This window comes from Erythrolamprus reginae, chromosome 9 (genome assembly GCF_031021105.1).
Source record: "Erythrolamprus reginae isolate rEryReg1 chromosome 9, rEryReg1.hap1, whole genome shotgun sequence".
Classification (NCBI taxonomy): Eukaryota; Metazoa; Chordata; class Lepidosauria; order Squamata; family Dipsadidae; genus Erythrolamprus; species Erythrolamprus reginae.
The window spans coordinates 26897627-26918965 of record NC_091958.1 but is presented as its reverse complement, the minus strand read 5'-3'; the positions used below and the strand labels follow the sequence as shown (position 1 = coordinate 26918965).

At 44.6% G+C, this 21339-nt stretch overlaps 1 protein-coding gene across 4 annotated transcripts in view; it reads left to right on the top strand.

Annotated features, from left to right (window-relative positions):
• The window catches only part of WTIP (WT1 interacting protein), an 83561-nt gene that overhangs the window by 24727 nt on the left and 37495 nt on the right, over nucleotides 1-21339 (top strand). For 3 of the 4 annotated variants that reach the window (XM_070760658.1, XM_070760662.1, XM_070760661.1), the window contains exon 2: nucleotides 2311-2412. The exons of the other annotated variant lie outside the window; for it this stretch is intronic. In XM_070760658.1, coding sequence (XP_070616759.1) covers nucleotides 2311-2412 — 102 coding nt within the window. The remainder of the gene's footprint in view (nucleotides 1-2310; nucleotides 2413-21339) is intronic. 4 annotated transcript variants of the gene reach the window in all.

Below are 21339 nucleotides of genomic sequence, written 5' to 3'. Positions count from 1 at the left end.
CCCGTTTCTCCTTTAGCGGCTCCAACCCTAGCCTCGCTTCTCCCACAATGACCTTTTTGTTCGAGCTGCTTACCTTCCGCAGCGGCTAGTACAGAGTCTGAAAGGCAAGTTGTCCAGGAGGTTGTGAGAAAAGCTGCTGCCTTCACCGTAATGTTCTTCATGCATGCACATCCCATTGCCTTGCAAGTCCAAGCGGCAATGGCGGCAGCTTTTTCCACAACTTCCTTTGCCAGCCGCTTTCAGGCAGCCATGGCTCGCTGGTGGCCACCGAAAACTCCAGTCCGCTTGCCTTCCGGACTCTGGACCAGCTCCGCGGAGGGTAAGCAGCTCAAAGAAAGAGGCGATGGGGAGGGGAGGAAGCGGGGTTAGGGCCGGAGCCACTAAAGGAGGGGAAACGGGGGCAACTGGTGAAGGGAGGGCAGGGTGGCAAGTGAGCGGGGGCTTTGGGGCAAGGCCGGAGCAGGTGAATGGCACATTCCCTGACCCAGCCGAGGCAGGTGGTGGCACCGGGGCCTCGGGGAATGGCACGGCCAAGGGCCCCCCTGGCTCTTGACCCAGGGCGAATGGATGGCATGCTGGCTTATCTCTGAGCTGAGCGGGCGAGGCACGGAGGAGGCTGGTAAGACACACAGCTGGCCTGTGCATGTGGTGACGCAAAGGCCTATATAGGTTCAGATGGGCAGGATGAGCAAGTGAGTGAGCTGTGGGTGGGGCGAGTGAGTATCAGGCAGGTGGGCTGGCTGAGTGGCGACCAGGTGGGATGGGCAAGCAAGGGGTGACCGGGGCACTGGTTCGGGGGCATGGCCAGCTGGCCATTGCTACCGGTTCAGTGACCTTGGCCAAATTTCCGCCATTGGTTCGTGCAAACCAGTGCAAACCAGCTGGTTACCCTGAAACAGGAGGAACAGTGCTTACTTTGTAGGACTGAGCCCCAGTCCAAACACGGTAATATTTCCTTGGTGATTTCCTATAAATCAAAAATGGTATTTTCATTTTGAGAAGTTGTTTGAGCAGAATTTTAAAAACTTCCCATTCCTTCTGAATTGTTAAAACTGGGTAATTTAATACCAATGTTTTCATCCATTTGATTTACTGTTTTGTGCTGCCATGTGATGATGTGAGTTCTCCTTTGCCAGAGGTCTTCAGAAAGGTCAGGGAGTCATTTGCCAAAGAACGTCCAATGGATCTTGTTTTGAGCCCTTTAAATTTGTTGATTCTAAAAGGATTTTATTTCTAATCCGTTTTGCAATATGAGGGGTTACATTCTAAAGTATGTGTGGCAAGAAACTATATTAGGATTGTCCTTTCTACCTCTGCTGTTACCAGAACTTAGATCTCGCCTGTTTCCAGACAGATGAAATAAATCCATAAATAATAATAATTATTAATATTATTTATTAGACTTGTATGCCACCTTTCTCCGAAGACTCAGCATAATGTAGCACCATCTTCTGATTTTTCAATAGTTTACAGCTATAAGATTTCCTGGTGGCCTCCTATCCATATTCTAACTAGATGTGGTCCTACCGAGCTTTTGAGATCAGTCAAGATAGCCCAACAAACCATAGGAGTTCTTACAAATCTCTTGGTATCCCCCTTGGTGTCATTAATCTGCAAATTCTGTTTTGAGCAGATATGAAGAACCAATACTGTATCTAAAAGGAGGGAACCCCAAATTTAAGGTGCCCCCCCAAAGGAAAAGTCCTCAGAGAGAGGCGGCATATAAATCCAATTAATGATAGATAGATAGATAGATAGATAGATAGATAGATAGATAGATAGATAGATAGATAGATAGATAAAAAGTAAATAGAAAAAAGCTAATCAGAAGGAATTTTTGTCCAGTTCCCTTGTGAACTTAGGGCAGCCAACTCCAGTGAAAAGGCAATGTGGAGTTCCCATATGAAGCCACTTGTCCCCCCCAATGCCAAGAAAAGAAAAAAAAAGCAATAGCTGGCAAGAAAATTACTTGCCTCCGAAATAAGCTTGGCAACAATCACCGATTCCCATTTGAGTTTAACAGCCACCGTCACTCATGCACAGAAGCACGTAAGTAGGATCGTGTTCATACCCACATCACTCCCTCTGGCAGAGCAGGGAAAAAGATTGAAAGGAAAGGATGGGAAAGAGGAAAAGGGCGGAGAAATTAGAAGTGCACCACAGGGCCTTAGAGGCATTTGCACCCCTCGGCGCTTTGGTTGGAATGTCATGTTTTTCCTATAAATAAGAGACCTGCAGATTTCTGGTGGATTCTGCAGAGCATTAACAAGGTCTAACGTGCCTTCTGTTCTTTTTTTTTTGTCTCCAAAGGTATTTGTATCAAGTGTGGAAAGGGGGTATATGGGGCCAGCCAAGCTTGCCAGGCCATGGGGAACCTTTACCATACCAACTGCTTTACATGCTGCTCTTGTGGTAAGTTCCACATTCCACTCGGACAACGCCTGTACTGTAATCCTTACGTCTCGTGCCCCAATTCAGACTGAACCCTGCTGGCACTGATTGTTCCCTGTGAGTCTTGATTCGTGCAGAAAGTCCATCCTGAGAATGAATGAAGGGTGAGGCCGTTTAAGAAGGTGTGCAAATGGGAGCGGGGTGCAGAAGTTGAGATTTGGCCAGAAATGGAAAGAAACGATAGCGTGACCGTGGAAAGACATATTGGCAAAATATGTGTCACAATATTTCGCATTTTGTACTAAGGAAGCGAGCTTACACCAGTGATGGCGAACCTTTTCCCCCTCGGATTCCGAATGAGTGTGTAGGTTCACTATCATGCATGTGCGAGTGCCCACACCCATAATTCAATGCCTAGGGAGGGCGAAAACAGTTCCCCCCCACCCCCTGGAGGAGCTCTGGGGGTCAGAAATGGCCCGTTTTCCAACTTCTGGTGGGCCCAGTAAGCTCCTGTTTCTCCCTCCCCAGGCTCCAAAGGCTTCTCTGAAACCGCAGGAGGGTAAAAATGCCCTCCCCATCCCCCCGGAGGCTCTCTGGAAGCCAAAAACACCCTCCCAGAGCCTCTGTGTGAGCCAAAAATCAGCTGGTCGGCACACACATGCACTTTGGAGCTAAGCTAGGGCAATGGCTTGCGTGCCAGCAGTGAATAATAACAACAACTCGTGAATACCAACAACAACAACAACAACAATAATAATAATAATAACAACAACAAAAAACAAATCATAATCATAATACATGTTTAGTTATCTTGGCATTGCAGTGTCGGTTAGGATTGGGCTCTGCTTAACATGATATAAAACAGGGATTTATGCAAGAGTTTCAGTCCTTCTCAGGGGTGAATTATGGAGCTTCCAGAGAACCACCCGAGAGAGCTTTCAAGAATATTGACGGAGGGAAAGTATCTGTAGGGCAGAGTCCTCCCCACATTTTTTCCTCCCCTGGAGATTTTTCTCAGAGGCTTTTTGTACTGGTGGAATTGGAGAGTGCTGCTTAGGAACAATGGGGCCCTATTACTGTACAGGTAGTCCTCGATTTATGACCACGGTCTATGTCGCTGAATGAGACATTTCTGAAGTGAGTTTTGCCCCGGTGGTTAAGTGAATCGTTGCCTTTGTTAAGTTAGTAACAAGGTTGTTAAGTGAAGCTGGATTCCTCATTGACTTTGCTTCCCAAAAGGTCATGAAACGAGATCACCTGACCCAGGACTCAAGGATGCGAAGTTTGATCCCGTGAACATGGGGATGCTGCAGTAGTCATAAGTGTGAAATATTGGTCACGTCGCCTTTTTTCAGGGCTGTTGTAATTTTGAACGGTCGTACGTGAACCGTTGTAAGCCGAGGACTCCCTTGTATAGTGACTGTCACAGAGAGTCAGAAGGAAGAGGCCTCCAGATGGACTAGCTTCTCTCAGCTGATCCGTTTGCCTGGAAGCCTCTGGAGCAGGTTTGTTGCGTGATTTCTAATCTCCTGATTGTGACAGATTGTAAGACATCAGAATGTCCCATTGGATTAAAAATATACTGCTCAAAAAAAGGGGACATTCAAATAACACATCCTAGATCTGAATGCATGAAATATTCTCATTGAATACTTTGTGCTGTGCAGAGTTGAATGGGCACAACAGGATGTGAAATTGATTGTCAATCAGTGTTGCTTCCTAAGTGGACAGTTTGATTTCACAGAAGTTTGATTTACTTGGAGTTATATTGTGTTCTTTAAGTGTTCCCTTTATTTTTTTTGAGCAGTGTACATTTCAAGTAAAGTAGTATTTTAAAATCGACACATAATGATTGCAAAACAGTTGCAACAAACTCTGCAACAAAGGCCTAATACTTCTGAAACAGAATAAGAAAGTGCTAAGAATGGTACATGTTTTCCTTGGAGGAAAAAGAAATCCTATCAGTAAACATTTGGCAGAAAGCACATTGGAAACATCTGTTTACTCCCTTCTTCGGATCTAATGTTATTAAAGTTTTGGTCTAGAACTGGAAACATCTGAGATCAAATATGGGTAACCTTGGGAAAACCACTGTCTCCTAGCCTAAGCTGACTTTTGGGGTTATTGAAAAAATAATATGGCAAGCAAACAATGATAGAGCCATGGAGGCACAGTGGTTAGAGTGCAGTACTGCAGGCTACTTCTGCTGACTGTTGGCTGCCTGCAATTTGGCAGTTCGAATCTCACCAGGCTCCAGGTTGACTCAGCCTTCCGTCCCTCCGAGGTGGGTCAAATGAGGACCCAGATTGTCGGGAGCAAGACGCTGACTCTGTAAACTGCTTGGAGAGGGCTGAAAAGCACTATGAAGCGGTATATAAGTCTAAGCGCTATTGCTGTTGCTTTGGCTTTGAGGGATCACAATTTCCATAGCTAGGCAGTATGACTGTAAAGTGTGACATGGCTGCATTGCTTAATGACCTGGTTGTGGTTGAAACTCCTGGCCCATGTGAGTGAAGAGGCAGGTGGAGGTTATGGGGCAGTGTGCATGGCAGGTACACGGGGGGGGGGGAGGTTGTGGGTGTGACCCAGTGGAAACCTCAGTCAGGTGATAAGGAGGTCCAGTAATGATTTGTGTGCAAGGGAACACTGTGCTACAGATGAACAGGACATGCTACAGAATCTGGGATTACTTCAGAACTACAGAATCAGTAGTAGGACTCCTTGGGGGTGGAAAATGGAAGGAGCAACTCGCAGATGCAACCTGCAACCTTCCCTGCTGACTCCCTCATTGGTTTGAACTGGAGAGAGTGCAGAGGAGAGCGACAAATTAAAGGAACATCTGATGTTTGCCCTAAAGACTGTGGCGAGGGGGGTGTTTGCACGCCTTGTGCTCCAGTTGCAGACCTATCTGGACAGGGAGTCACTTCTCACAGTCACTCATGCCCTTACCACCTCGAGGTTCAATTACTGCAATGCTCTCTACATGGGGCTGCCTTTGAAGAGTGTTCGGAGACTACAAATTGTGCAAAATGCAGCCACGCGAGCTGTAATGAGGCTCCCAAGATCTGCCCCCATTTCATCATCACTCTGTGAGCTGCACTGGCTGCCAATTGGTCTCTGGGCGCAATTCAAAGTGCTAGTTATGATCCATAAAGCCCTACATGGCTTAGGACCAGACTACCTTCGTGACTTTCTTCTGCCTCATGCATCCCAGTGGCCGGTTAGGTCCCACAGAGTCGGCCTTCTCCAGGTCCCGTCAGCCAGACAATGTTGTCTGGTGGGGCTGAGGAGAAGGGCCTTCTCTGTGGTGGCTCCAGCCCTCTGGAACGAACTCCCTCCAGAGATACATATTTCCCCCTCCCTCCTGGTCTTTCATAAAGCTCTGAAGATCCACCTCTGCCAGCGGGTACGGGAGCCATGAGTCATGAGATTGTCTCCAGCCAATACTATGTATGATTGAAATGGATGAATGTGTTTTCTAACATTTTTAGTAATTTTGTACAATTCTTTTAAAAGTTATTTATTTATTTATTTATTTATTTATTTATTTATTTATTTATTAGACTTGTATGCCGCCCTTCTCCGAATTTAGATTTCTTTAGATATATTATTGCATTTATGATGTTGTACGCTGCCCTGAGTCGCCTCGAGAAGGGTGGCATAGAAATCTAATTTTAAAAAAAATTTAAAAGAAAAAAAAGAAGACCGAGAGGAGACATGATAGCAGTTTTCCATCTTTGAACACTGTCACAGTGCAGAAGGGGGCATTTCCCATAACATCATCAAAGTCAGACAAAGAATAGAGAGATCCCAAATGCGGAGGGAATTTCCAAAGCTGTTTCAAGAGGTGGGGACAGCCTGCCTGCTGGGGTCATGGATGGAAGGCTGCATCATTGGAGGCTTCCAGCTGTTGGGGATGGGAGCAGCCTTTAAGAAATTGGGCCTTGCTCTCCTGCTCACCTATCCACTTCGTGCAGCCCAGCGGGGCAAGAGAGGTGGATGAAATCTCGGGCGTTGCTGATGAGGCTTTGGACATCCTACATACCTGATTTTTCTTCACCGTGATTGGCAAAACCGAAAACGTACAATAAAAGACTGCTCATATATTTTAAAATTAATATAATTTAAATGAACAATTATAATTGTTTGTATTTTATTTTTCACTTATTGACTATGTCCTTATAATTAATTATTTGTATTTTATTTTTATTTTTCACCTTTTGACTGTGTCCTTTAAATCAGAGGTTTCCAACTTTGCAACTAACAATAACAACAATGGAAGGGACGTTGGAGGTCTTCTAGTCCAACCCCCTGCCTAGGCAGGACTTCACTACACTACTTCAGACAGATGGTTATCCAACATCTTCTTAAAAACTTCCAGTGTTGGAGCATTCACAACTTCTGGAGGCAAGCTGTTCCACTGATTTTGTTCTAATTGTCAGGAAATTTCTCATTAGTTCTAAGTTGCTTTTCTCCTTGTTTTAGTTTTCACCCATTGCTTCTTTTTCTACCCTCTGGTGCTTTAGAGAATAGGTTGACTCCTTCTTTTTGGCAACCCCTGAGACATTGGAAAACTGCTATCATGTCCCCCCTGGTCCTTCTCTTCATCAAACTAGCCATGCCCAGTTCCTGCAACCATTCTTCATGTGTTTTAGTCTCCAGTCCCCTAATCATCTTTGTCGCTCTTCTCAACATTTTTTCTAGAGTCTCAATATCCTTTTTGCATTGTGGCAACCAAACCGAATGGCGTATTCCCGGTGTGGCCTTACCAAGGCCTTATAAAGTGGTATTAACACCTCACATGATCTTGATTCTATCCCTCTGTTGATGTAGCCTAGAACTGTGTTGGTTTTTTTGGCAGCTGCTGCACACTGCTGGCTCCTATTTAAATGGTTGTCCACTAGGACTCCAAGATCCCTCTCACAGTTACTACTGTTGAACAATGTACCACATATACTGTACCTGTGCATTTTGTTTTTCTTGCCTAAATGTAGAACCTTACTTTAAGACTTTAAGCCAGCTGCTGGGAATTAAAGTCCACAAGTCTTAAAGTTGCCAAGGTTGGAGGAAACCCCTGATTTAAATGGCATGTAGATGTTCTTCCATCCTGAGCTACAAATATTTTCTTCTATCAATATATTTGGGTTTCTGGTTGAAAAATGTGGATTGCTTGGTCAGAGAACATTTTAGTCCTGTGGAGTCTTTGGCCTTCCATTCAGAATTCTTTTTTTCTTTTTGCAATGATGTATATACAAACGACTTTTTGAAAGAATGCTCTTCCTTCCCCCATGTTTCTTCCCACTGCCCAGAACTTATATTTTTAACATTCTTTGGAGGCTAAAAAAAAAAAAAAATCTCTAGCAGCTGTGGGAACCAAACCAATGTGGGACACAAATGCCCCGTCTGGCTGATCAGAGTCGCTTGGCATGGAGCCTGCTCAAACAGCAAATTCCTCCTGTGAAATAAATGGAAGGTTTTCCATACGATGCTGTCCAAAGAAAATTGTCCTTGGGAATCATCAAAAGGCCGTCATTGCCCCTCACGTGATCTCCACGTTTGATTTGTCTTTATTCTTAATGTCACAGAATGGATCTGGATCCATAATCCAAAATGTTGGTTATGACATATAAAGCCCTACATGGCATTGGGCCAAGTTACTTGCAACATCACCTTCTGCCGCATGTACTGCAGCAAGCACTCAGGCCCCACAGAGTTGACCTTCTCCGGATCCTGTCAACTAGACAATGTCACTTAACGGGGCCTAGGACAGTGATGGCGAATCTCATTATAATGTCCTTCCTTCCTTCCTTCCTTCCTTCCTTCCCCCTTCCTTTCCTTCCTTTTCCTTCCCCCTTCCTTCCTTTCCTTCCTTGCTCTGTTCCCATCTTTCCTCTCTCCCTCTCTCCTTCCTTGTCCCTTCTTGCATGCTATAATAATAATAATAATAATAATAATAATAATAATAATAATACTGGAACAGCGCACCCTAGCGTACCAGTAGGAACCCACCCCTGCTTCCATCGCTGTTCTCTGTGCTGAGAGGCATTTTAGAATCTGCATTAGGAGGAGGGGGCAGTCCTCTGCAAAGGGCACACCAAAGTGTGTGCAAACGTTTAGACCTTGGAGGCCGCCTTCCTTCTGGAAAATGCGCAAGAGAGTCCCTTTTTGTGCAGTCATATTCCTGGTAGTGGTGAATGGGTTTCCTTTTGCCTTTCAAGAACTGGAAGACCTGCTAAAGGCATTCAGAGGTACAGAAAAATAGTTCCAGGGACCACCCAGCATAACTTCGCATTTTATTTAAAGGGGGACTTCTGCTGTTCAGACACACACGTACCTCAAGTAGGTGTCCCGAGCAATCTAGTCCTGTTTGAAATTCCTGTGATCATTCCCCATACATTTTCACATAGTTACGGTAATGAAGATTGTGAAGTGAAGATTCGACTTAATCCCTGGATAGTTCAGTGGATTTGCAGCTGGCTGAAGCGTAGATATTGGAGGATTGTTGTTAATGGCGAGTATTCTGAGCAGAGCCTGGTTACAAGCGGTGTGTCACAAGGGTCTGTTCTGGGTCTTATTCTTTTTAATATGTTTCTGAGTGACATAGGGGAAGGTTTGGTAGGGAAGGTTTGCCTATTTGCCGATGACTCTAAAGTGTGCAATAGCGTTGATATTCCTGGAGGAGTCTGTAATATGGCAAATGATTCAGCTTTACTAGATAAGTAGTCAAAGCAATGGAAACTGCAGTTTAATGTTTCCAAATGTAAAATAATGCACTTGGGAAAAAGGAATCCTCAATCTGAGTATTGTATTGGCAGTTCTGTTTTAGCAAAAACTTCAGAAGAGAAGAATTTAGGGGTAGTGATTTCTGACAGTCTCAGAATGGGTGAGCAGTGCGATCAGGCAGTGGGGAAAGCAAGTATGGTAGAATGCTTGGCTGCATAACCAGAGGTATAACAAGCAGGAAGAGGGAGATTGTGATCCTGCTATATATAGAGCGCTGGTGAAACCCCAGTTGGAACACTGTGTCTGTAAGGAGTGTGCATAAGCACACTATTGTGCCTACCGTCCCTGTCCTTCTGTCCTATTATCCTTTTTATCACCTCTTTATACTTTGTTATGTTAATACAAACTATAATTCTATACTTGTATGAAAAATAGATGGGTGGGTGGGTGGGTAGGTAGGTAGGTAGATAGATAGATAGATAGATAGATAGATAGATAGATAGATAGATAGATAGATAGATAGATTTTAAAAAATTGAACGGGTCCAAAGACGGGCTACAAAAATGGTGGAAGATCTTAAGCATAAAACTCATCAGGAAAGACTTCATGAACTCAATCTGTATAGTCTGGAGGACAGAAGGGAAAGGGGGGACATGATCAAAACATTTAAATATGTTAAAGGGTTATATAAGGTTCAGGAGGGGTGTTTTTAATACAAAAGTGAACACAAGAACAAGGGGGCACAATCTGTGGTTAGTTGGGGAAGGATCAGAAGCAACGTGAGAAAATATTATTTGACTGAAAGAGCAGTAGTAGTAGTTTCTATTTTTCAAACCAATCAGCAGAGGTGCATGAGCTAAAACTCACTATGATAAAAATTAAAGTTGAAATTTTCAGGAAGCTGAACCAATGCAATGTTTGATGGGACCTTGGTATTAATATTGGCCGTGATTGATGCTGTTGAATAAAGCAATGCACCTTTTAAGAGATGCTCGAAATACTAACTTTGTAGAATGAATAATAAAGATAGGAATTAGATATAAAATGTAATCAATGTAACCACCTCTTTTCATATTCACACACGTGTGTATTACTTCATTCTTAAATAGAGATTCTCCCCCCCCCCCATCCTTCAATGTCTTAACATTAAAATAATCTTTACTGAGGTCTTGTGCATGGGATAGAGCTTCCTTTTGCAAACCTTTTCAAAGAACAACTTTCATTCTTCAGGGTGTGCATGTATGTGCATGCTGCGAGGTGTGCCGGGGGGGGGGGACAGGACTGCCTCTCCCATGCTTAAATTGTCAAATTGCAGACGGGGGTGAAATATAAGTGAGCAAATCGGTGACCTCAGCCTCCAAGAATGCTCCTTGTTTATGTAGCGCTCCTGCTAGTTTAGCAGCAAGCCTTTTGTTATGCGCAGACATGGCAGGCCAGGTTTGTGTTTATTGGCCAGCCGAAAGCTTGTGCGATATGAGATTTGCATCCTAATACTTGTAGTAACAAGACACATGCGGCCCCTCAAAAACACAGTGCTGAGATCTTTTAGTGTGTCTTGGAGATGTGGAGTGGCTTTTGAAAAGATTTGCGGCAAACGTTGAATTCTTCCTTTTGCAGAACTTTGATTGATTAGAAACATAGAAGATTTACGGCAGAAAAAGATCTCAAGGTCCATCTAGTCTGCCCATATACTATTTTCTGTATTTTATCTTAGGATGGGTATATATTTATCCCAGTCATGTTTGAATTCAGTTACTGCGGATTTACCAGCCACGTCTGCTGGAAGTTTGTTCCAAGTATCTACTACTCTTTCAGTAAAATAATATTTTCTCACATTGCTTCTGATCTTTCCCCCAACTAACCTCAGATTGTGCCCCCTTGTCCTTGTGTTCACTTTCCTATTAAAAACACTTGCCTCCTGAACCTTATTTAACCCTTTAAATTGATTTAAATGGATGGATGGATGGATGGAAGGAAGGAAGGAAGGAGAAATGGAGAGAAGGAAGGAGAAAGGGAGGGAGGGAAGGAAGGAAGGAAGGAAGGATTGTCCTGGCTTCATTTTGTTTTAAATAGCAACTATTTTCCTCCAGGTGATTAGGCAAGAACTTTATTACTCAGAGGCCTGAGACTTCTAAAGTATTTTGGGGTCTCTTGATGTACTGAACAACTGGAATGTACTTTGCCATAGTGTACCTGTACAAGGGTGTGTATCCTTTCTCCTCAGGATTGTCTTTCCCTTCACTACCAAAGACCTTTTCATCCCATTCTGGCCTAGTAGCCAATGCGTCTCCAGTTCCATTTGAAGAAGGAGTGGAAGTGTTCTCATTGGGATGCCTCTGCAACAACCTTAGCATAAAGCCGGGGTGTCAAACTCAAGACCGAATGTAGCCCACGGGGTGCTTATATCAATGCCTCTGCCAGCATAAATGGCCTCCAAATCTCATAACATAACTAGAATAGAAAGAATAGAATAGAATGGAATAGAATTCTTTACTGGCCAAGTGTGATTGCACACACAAGGAATTTGTCTTTGGTGCAGATGCTCTCAGTTTACATAAAAGAAAAACATATTTGTTAAGAATCATGATATACAACACTTAATGATTGTCATAGGGGTTAAATAAGCAATATGGAAACAATATTAATAAAAAATCTTAAGGATACAAGCAACAAGTTACTGTCCTAAATGCGAGGAAATGAGTGATAGGAATGATGGGGAAAAATAGTAGTACAGTAATAATAGTGCAGACTTAGTGAATAGTTTGACAGTGTTGAGGGAATTATTTGTTTATCAGAGTGATGGCGTTTGAGGAAAACTGTTCTTGTGTCTAGTTGTTGGGTGTGCAGTGCTCTGTAGCGATGTTTTGGGGGTAGGCGTTTATGTCCAGGATGTGAGGGGTCAGTTAATATTTTCACCACCCTCTTTTTGACCCGTACAGTATACAGGTCCTCAATGGTAGGCAGGTTGGCAGCAATTGTTTTTTCTGCAGTTCTCTGAAGTCTGTGTCAGTCTTGTTGGGTTGCAGAACCAAACCAGACAGTTATAGAGGTGCAGATGACAGACTCAATGATTCATCTCTAGGACTGGATCAGCAGCTCCTTGGGAAGTTTGAGCTTCCTGAGCTGGCGCAGAAAGAACATTCTTTGTTGTGCTTTTTTGATGGCGTTTTTGATATTAGGCGACCATTTTAGGTCTTGAGTAGTGAATTTGGCTTCCCCATTGACTTGGCTTGTCAGAAAGGTGCAACAGGGGGATCCCGGGACCCCAGGAAATTCCAAAGCCTCTGAATTTTGATCATGTGACCCTGGAAATGCTGCAATGGTTATAAGTTTGAAAACGGATCATAAAGTCACTTTTTTCAATGCTCCGTTGTTAACTTTGAATGGGCAGTAAATGAACGGTTCAAAGTCAACGGCTTCCTATATCTCAATCCCCTACCTGTTAATTACAGATAATATTAACAACAACAACAACAACAACAACAATAATAATAATAAACATTTATTTAGAATTCCCTTATAACAAAGGGCATAGCAGTAAGCAAAGACAGACAGATGACCTGCAAGGTCCCTTTCAACTCTAATAATAAATAAATAAATAAACAAAGAAACAGTACGCAATAAACACACTTAGCTAAAACACAAGTAATAAAACCACAAAATTTGTTAAAAACCTTCCCAATCTCTCCAATGTCTTCTCCTTTTGCTGATCCCCAGAACAAGGATGTTTCAATCTGCTGAATCAAACAGAAATGTCTTTTTTATTTGTTTGTTTGTTTATTTGTTTATTGATTGATTGATTGATTGATTGATTGATTGATTGGACTGGTATGCTGCCCCTCTCCGTGGACTCGGGACGGCTCACAACATATCAGTGACCAAAACAGTGAGCAATAACACAGCTAAATCCATTGGGGGGAGCTGATTCCAGAGGGCCGAGGCCCACACAGAGAAGGCTCTTCACCTAGGCCCCGCCAAATGACATTGTCTAGTTGATGGGACCTGGAGAAGGCCAATTCTGTGGGACCTAACCGGACGGTGGGATTCATGCGGCAGAAGGCGGCCCTATAAGTAATCTGGTCTGATGCCATGTAGGGCTTTATAGGTCATAACCAACATTTTGAATTGTGACCGGAAACCAATTGGCAGCCAGTGCAGTCTGCGGAGTGCTGAAGAAACATGGGCATATCTTGGGAGGCCCATGACTGCTCGTGTGGCTGCATTCTGCCTAATTTGTCGTTTCCGAACACTTTTCAGCGGGAGAGAGAGCATTGTAGAGAGTGTTGCAGTAGTCGAACCTCAAGGTGACAAGGGCATGAGCTTTTAATGTCTTTCGGAAGTGGAGAAAATTCTCCTCTAACCGAATCTCTAAGGGAAGACTGTTCGACAGCCATGGGGCCAGATCTTGAAAGGCCCGCAGTTTTCATGTTGCTGTAGGTATCTGGAACAGTCAACCAACCCTTCCCTGCCGAACATAGGTCCCTCAATGGTGGAGGTTGTTTGCCGCTAAAGCATTTTGCCTTGTGAATGGATTTTTGTTTTGTTTTTTTGTTTCCATTGCCCCACAGTGCTGTCGGTCTTCCAAATGGGGCTTTTGCCTATAAAGCCAAAATGAGCTGCTCTATAGTTCTTCACCTAAACTGGCAGGTGTGAAATGGGGAACCATATCCATTAATTCCCGAAAACTGGTCAGGCTACATTGCTATGCCAGAGGTTGCAGCCAGGTAAAACCACAGCAGGAGGAAGGAAGCCCTGCATCTTGAGATGGAGACTCTAACAGATTCTTAGAAAAGAGGCATTGTGGGATTCAGCCCCAGGCAAAGAGCCTCCCAGAGGGGTTTGTGGAGGACAGGAGAGCTTCCTAGTGTCCCCCTGCTATTTCCCACACTTTTTCCATTCCAGCTGTTTAGGCCTGCACGTAGTTGTAGTAGTAGTAGTAGTAGTAGTAGTAGTAGTAGTAGTAGTAGTAATAATAATAATAATAATGATGATGATGATGATGATGATGATAGCAGCAGTAGCAGCAGCAGCAGCAACAGAGTTGGAAGGACCTTGGTAGTCTTCTAGTCCAACCCCCTGCTTAGGCAAGAAACCCTACACAACTTCAGACAGATGGTTATCCAACATCTGCTTAAAAACTTCCAGTGTTGGGGTATTCACAACTTCTGGAGGCAAGCAGTTCCACTGATCAACAGTCAGGAAATTTCTCATTAATTCTAAGTTACTTCTCTCCTTGTTTAGTTTCCACCCATTACTTCTCGTTCTACCCTCAGGTGCTTTGAAGAATAGGTTTACTCCTTCTTTGTGGCATATAGAGATTCTTCTTTGTAGTTTATAGAGATATTTCAGTTCCCCTGTATGTTGATGACTTAGTTATTCTCTCTTTGTCAAAGTGATGCAAAGGGCCTTAAAAGTTCTTTCTTTCTCATTGTGAAGAAAAAATATGGATGGTAAATTACCAAGCTGAAAGTTATGGCCTTAGCAAGAGGACTAAATTGAGTAGCTGGCTTACTAAGTGTTTCAAGTGGTTTAGAGCAGTGTTTCCCAATCTTGGCAACTTGAAGATATTTGGACTTCAACTCCCAGAATTCCCCAGCCAGCGAATGCCCCATGTAGAGTGCATTGTAATAATCAAGACGGGAGGTAATGAGGGCCTGAGTGACGGGGCGCAAGGCCTCCTGGTCCAAATAGGGACGCAACTGGCACACCAAGCGAACCCGGGTGAAGGTCCCCCTGGCCACAGCCGAAAGACGGTGTTTTAAATTGTATTTTATTGGATTTTAGTAATAATTTGTGTCTGGAACTCTGCACTTTGATATGGCCAAAGGGCTAATCAATAATGTAAACTAAAAAAGCCAGACCTAAAACTAAAGTAATATGGTTCTCAGTTAGGGTCTTATAATTATCTTAGCAGTGGCAAAGAGGGAATCTGCAATGAAGCTTTAGGATTATAACAGAAGGGAGTATCTCGAGCTCAGGGCTGAGCTGTGGAGTCCTTGGTACTCACTGAGGTTGGTGGCTGGATTGCAGACATAACATCACTGCTGCTGAGTGTGTGTGTGGGAGTTTGCTCCTGTTTATATTACAGCAGCTTGCCGTGTTAGTGAGGATGGGGGTCCTCTTTAGTGATTCCTTAGTTAGCATGTTGTTTTCTGCTTGATTGTTTTGCTTGGTGTGAATCCCTGCTTATCTGGATGTCAGGTCTGTGTTCTGGTCTTTTTGTTTCCTTCTTAACGTTTTTATTGGCTCTTTTGAAGGAGTGCAAATGTAGTGTGTCTATATCAGTGATGGCGAACCTATGGCATGAGCGCCACAGGTGGCACGTGGAGCCGTATCTACTGCCATACAGGCCGTTGCCCTAGCTCAGCTCCAACATGCATCTGTGTGCTGCTGGCCAGCTGACTTTTGGCTCGCACGGAGGCTCTGGGAGGGCATTTTGGGCTTCCAGGGGGACGAGGAGGGCATTTTGACCCTCCCCCGGCTCCAGGGAAGTCTTTGGAGCCTGGGAAGTGTGAAACACAAGCCTCCTGGGCCCACCAGAAGTTGGGAAATAGACAATTTCTGGCCTCCAGAGGGCCTCCGGGAGGTGAAGGAAGCTGTTTTCGCCCTCCCCAGCCTTGAACTATGGGGATTGGCACTCGCACATGTGCGATAGCATGCACTCACACTCTTTTGGCACCCAAGGGAAAAAAGATTCGCCATCACTGGTCTATATCTATAGAGGCATTATCTGGCATTATCTGAATGCCATGCTTTCTGCTTCCTATTGTTCAGGATTTAACTTAGTCTAGCACAGTGGTGGTGCCGAGTGCCCAAACTGTGCGCGCGCATGCCGAAACTGAAATGTATGAGTGCGGATGTGCAGATATGTGTGGGCACATGTGCGGACATACATGAACATGCATGTGCAGCAGAGACCCGAAGATCAGTTGACCGGTGGGAGGCAGGGCAACAGAAGGGAAACAGAAGCTCACGAAAGAAACGCCCGGAAGTCTGACCTGGAGCAACGGTGCATGTGCCAGTAGAGAGGTCTTTGCGTGGCATCTCTGGCACATGTGCCATAGGTTCACCATCACAGGCCTAGCATGTTTACACTTTCCCAGCTGAAACTATGGTTTATGTGTGGTTAAATAAAATAGGGACAATTTCTACATGGGGCTACCCATGTTTGGAGACTTCATCTGGTGCAAAATGCGGCGGCATGTGCAATAACGGTTATACCTATGCGGTTATGCCTGTATTACTCCATCTCTACGTGAGCTGCATTGGTTGCCAATCGGTCTCCGAACCCAATTCAAGGTGTTGGTTATTACCTTTGAAGCCCTAAATGCGTCAGGGCCAAAGTATTTACGGGACCACCTCCGACCTCATTCGGCCAGTAAGGGCCCACAAAGTTGGCCTTCTCCAGGTCCCGTCCACCCAACAGTGTCATTTGGCGGGACCTCAGGAAGGAGCTTTCTCTATGGTGGCTCTGATCCTGTGGAATCAACTGCCCCCAGAGATTCTCCTCCCTGCCTATCTTCCGTAAAGTCGATAATTCCGGCAGGCCTGGAATTAGATTGCTTGCTGTGTATGTATAGTTCTTTTCTTTTTAGGATATTATTTTATTGTTTTATTATATTACTGATTTCATTGTGTGTTTTGATTATATTTTATTACTGTTGTATTTGTCCCATTTGTTTGCCCCTCTGAGTCCACTTTGGAATGAGCGACATATAAATAGAATAAATGAATAAATATCCTAATCCTAATAAATATCCTAATCAATTGACAAAATTGAACGGGTCCAAAGACGGGCTACAAGAATGGTGGAAGGCCTTAAGCATAAAACGTATCAGGAAAGACTTAATGAACTCAATCTGTATAGTCTGGAGGACAGAAGGAAAAGGGGGGACATGATCGAAACATTTAAATATATTAAAGGGTTAAAATAAGGTTCAGGAGGGAAGTGTTTTTAATAGGAAAGTGAACACAAGAACAAGGGGACACAATCTGAAGTTAGTTGGGGGAAAGATCAAAAGCAACATGAGAAAATATTATTTTACTGAAAGAGTAGTAGATCCTTGGAACAAACTTCCAGCAGACGTGGTAGATAAATCCACAGTAACTGAATTTAAACATGCCTGGGATAAACATAGATCCATCCTAAGATAAAATACAGAAAATAGTATAAGGGCAGACTAGATGGACCATGAGGTCTTTTTCTGCCGTCAGACTTCTATGTTTCTATGTTTCTAGGAACAACTAAAGAGAAAATCCTACACCTCCCCCCCCCCCAACACTAACAGGGCAAGCTACTACTGTGTGTAAATAGGGAGCAAATCCCACCTCACTCCCACTGATGGAGTTACCTAGTCAGGTGGGTAAAATGTCTGTAAGCCAACAAACCAAGTGAGAATTACAGTTTGGAACCACAGGGGCAGGCGCCAGGAATGCTATTACTACCAGTTGAAATTAATCTTTAGCCTGGTGGTTGATCAATAACTTTCAGTCAATCTGCATCAGAGACAAATGTGCTGCCAGTGTTTTCTCTAGTGCAGAAAATGAGACGTGAATGAAGCAAAACAAATATTGGGAGGGTGGATAGATGGGTGGCAGTGAGCGATTGGCGTGGCACCAAAGTAATGTATAGTATGTAGAGTTGTGTGATGGTTCTTAATAAGGGTTTCTTAATTGTTCTGTTCTTAACATTGGATTTGTAGACTGTATTGTATTGTTTGCTGGGAGCCGCTCTGAGTCCTCGGAGAGGGGCAGCATACAAATCTAATAAATAATAATAAAAAATAATGTAAATCTTTAAGGCCTGCTAGACCATTAAGCCAGCTGGTGACTGCCAATCCTTAATAAATCATAGACATCCAGAGCACATGTCTGAATTAGAACTACTGTTAGGTAGTTCACAGAATCACAAATGTTGAAAGGGGCCTAAGAGGTCATATAATCCAACCCACTGCATGCTACAGGATGTGTTTTACCAGTGTTGGTGAACCCATGGCACAGGTGCCACAGGTGGCACGCGGAGCCATATCTGCCAGCACGCAAGCCATTGCCATAGATCAGCTCCAGCCCACATATGCACACCGTCCAGCTGATTTTCGGCTTGCACAAAGGCTCTGGGAGGGCATTTTCGGCTTCCAGAGGGTCTCCAGGGGGGGATAGAGAGGGCGTTTTTGCCCTCCCCAGGCTCCAGGGAAACCTCTGGAGCTTGGGAAAGGTGAAAAATGCGTCTCCTGGGCTCACCAGAAGTTGAGAAATGGGCTGTTTCTGGCCTCCAGAAGTCCTTGGGGGGCAGGGGAGGCAATTTTTACCCACCCCAAGCATTGAATTATGGGTGTGTGCATGTGCTTTTGGCACCCGAGGAAAAAAGGTTCACCATCACTTTGTTATACAGTGGTACCTCAAGATACGAACCCCTCGTCTTACGAACAACTCGTGATACGAACCCGGGGTTCAGAAAAATTTTGCCTGTTCTTACGAACTTTTTTCGAGTTACGAACCGGCGTTCGGAGACTGCTGGGAAGCCGCGCAGCTGTTTTAAAAGGTGACAGCCGGGCGGCGGGGCTTCCCAGAAGCCTCCCGAACGCCGGTTCGTAACTCGAACAAAGTTCGTAAGAAGAGGCAAAATTTTTCTGAACCTTCGGTTCGGGAGGTTGCTGGAAAGCCCCCCAGCCCGGCTGTCACCTTTTAAAACAGCCGCGCCGCTTCCCAGCTGTCTCCCGAAGCCGAACGCGGAAGTTCGGCTTTGCCGTTCGGCTTCAGGAGACAGATGGGAAGCGGGGCAGCTCTTTTAAAAGGTCGCAGCCGGCCTGGGGGGCTTCCCAGCACCCCCCCGAACCTCGAACCCGGGTTCGGGGAGGTGCTGGGAAGCCCCCCAGGCCAGCTGTCACCTTTTAAAACAGCCGCGCCGCTTCCCAGCAGTCGCCGAAAGCCTTTTTTTGCGGGGGGTTTTGGGTTGCACGGATTAATTGACTTTACATTGTTTCCTATGGGAAACAATGTTTCGTCTTACGAACCTTTCGTCTTACGAACCTCCTCCTTGCACCAATTAAGTTCGTATCATGAGGTATTACTGTACTATCAACAATGGGTGAGTCCCCACCAGCCTCTGAAAACCTCCACTTTGTTTTCTGAAAATGAAACTTTAATTAGAACTACAAATACTTTGATAAAGTATGATCCCAGAAGCAAAATAAGAAGCATGTCTTGGATGTCTCAGCAGCCTCCAGTACCATCACCTGCAGGGTCCTCCTGCTGTGCCTGATGGGCTTGGAGACAGTTGGGACCATCGAGCGCGTGTTGTGTGGTGGGAGAGGAAAGATCAAGTCAAAGATCTTGCATTGTAAGGAATGAGAGCCCTGTTCTCTCAATGCTCCTTTTCTTTCTTTCTTTTAAATAATCTTTATTAAGTTTCTACATATAAAAATAGAAGAAAAATAAACAAAATAAACAAAATCAACAAGGAAAAAACAAAAAAAACAGACAGATGAACATATAAACTTGAACAACATATAAAACATATTCAGTTTCAGTAGCGTTCTTTACATGCACACAGATATAGTTATTTGCTTATCATCAATTAATATTTTCTTTCACTACGTACATATATTTATTTGTTATATAGAAGACATAATTTGTCAACCGTACTCTCTGACTCTCACTATCGAGCGACCTAATATTATTTGTATCTCGTGTGTGGAATTGTAGGTTTGTTTTCTTTAGTTTTGTATATTATGTTGTATTCATTTTGCTTATTTGTGAGAAAGATACGGGGTCTCTGCTCCTTTTCAATATCTACATGAGGCTACTAGGAAACTGGGGGGGAAGTGGAGGATGATTCAGCCCCCTTCATGAGAAATTTGAATTCCATCCACTTAGCCTCACCTTGGATGAAACTGCTTCAATTGTGTGTTTTTTAAATCGATGTGTACACACCATGGAACTCTGGGGATTGTTTTCCCCAATGGCCCAGGTAAAAGTAGTCCCATCTCATTTTGTCTATGAGAAAAGAGGTAATTCTCCTCCCCCTCCCCTCCCCTCCTCCCCTTGTCTGTAGGCAAGCTCTTGCTTGCTTCAAGCTTCTAGGTGGGTGTAGATCCTAAAACAAGTCCCTACAAGCCACCTCCACTTAAGGGCTTGGGTGGGGAGGGGACCGGGACTTTTTAAGTCTGGATAAAAGGAGGCCTGAGCAGCTAACTCTAAAAATATTCTCCCATGTAGTCCAAATTCCAGTAGCTTCTATGATTCTTGGCAGGAGAAGGCAGAGCAGAAGACAACAACAGAAGGGAGGGAGGGGAGGATTGGCAATTAGTGGATTTAAAATTAAAGCTTCGGTGTCATTTCAGAAAAATATAAAATATTCACCCTCCGTTCCCCCCCTTCCTTCTGCAGGGTGGGCTAGAGATGTTGGGGTTGAAAGGGCCCCAGCAGCTCCCTGACTTTTCCCCCCAAAGGGAATCTGTGGCTTGGGAGAACGATTGAGGATAATGGCTGGGCGAGGGTTAGTAACAGTGCATGGGGGAGTTGGGGAAAAGTAGCAGGTGGCATCTTTGCAACTTTGGGGATCAAGCGATTCTCCCACATATGTTATAAGCGACTGGAATTTCCCTGGCTAAGCAGTGCAGCCCTAAAGGGCGACCTTGCCTAATCCTGGCACCCTCTGTTGCTAACCAAGAATTACACAGGGGTTAGCAAATAATACTCCCCCTCCTCTGCCCACCCCCCACGCAAGCAACCTTGGTGAGATAAGAGGCGGCTTTCTCTTCAACTCCCCCACTGGCCTCTCTTTCACCTCCTCCCCATCTCCCCCTTTTGACCCCCCCCTCTCAAAATGCCTGCCTTGCAGATTGCACCAGAACACGCAGCTCAGGGGCTGCAAGAGGCTGCAGCCAGCAGCGCTGCACAAAACTGCCGTTGCAAGAAGCACCAGCGCTGTAACAGGAAGCCACAGCAGCGTGAAGCTTTCGGGAGGCCATTTTGCCCACAAGGAAACATGGAAATATTTCACAAAGGGCCCAGGGGGTGGGCATGCTTGCTCAGAAGTGGGAGCAGGAAGAGTGTGGGTGGGGGATCAAGGATCATGTAGTCCAGGGCCCCTAAAAGGACATGGGGTGGGGAGGAAAATTGAAGTGCCCCTCAAGTCATAAATGCAGCTGGACTTTCAAACGCCTCAAATTTGATTATAAGGCTTTGGACTGGTTATAAGCAGAGGTGGGCTGCTAAGGTGGA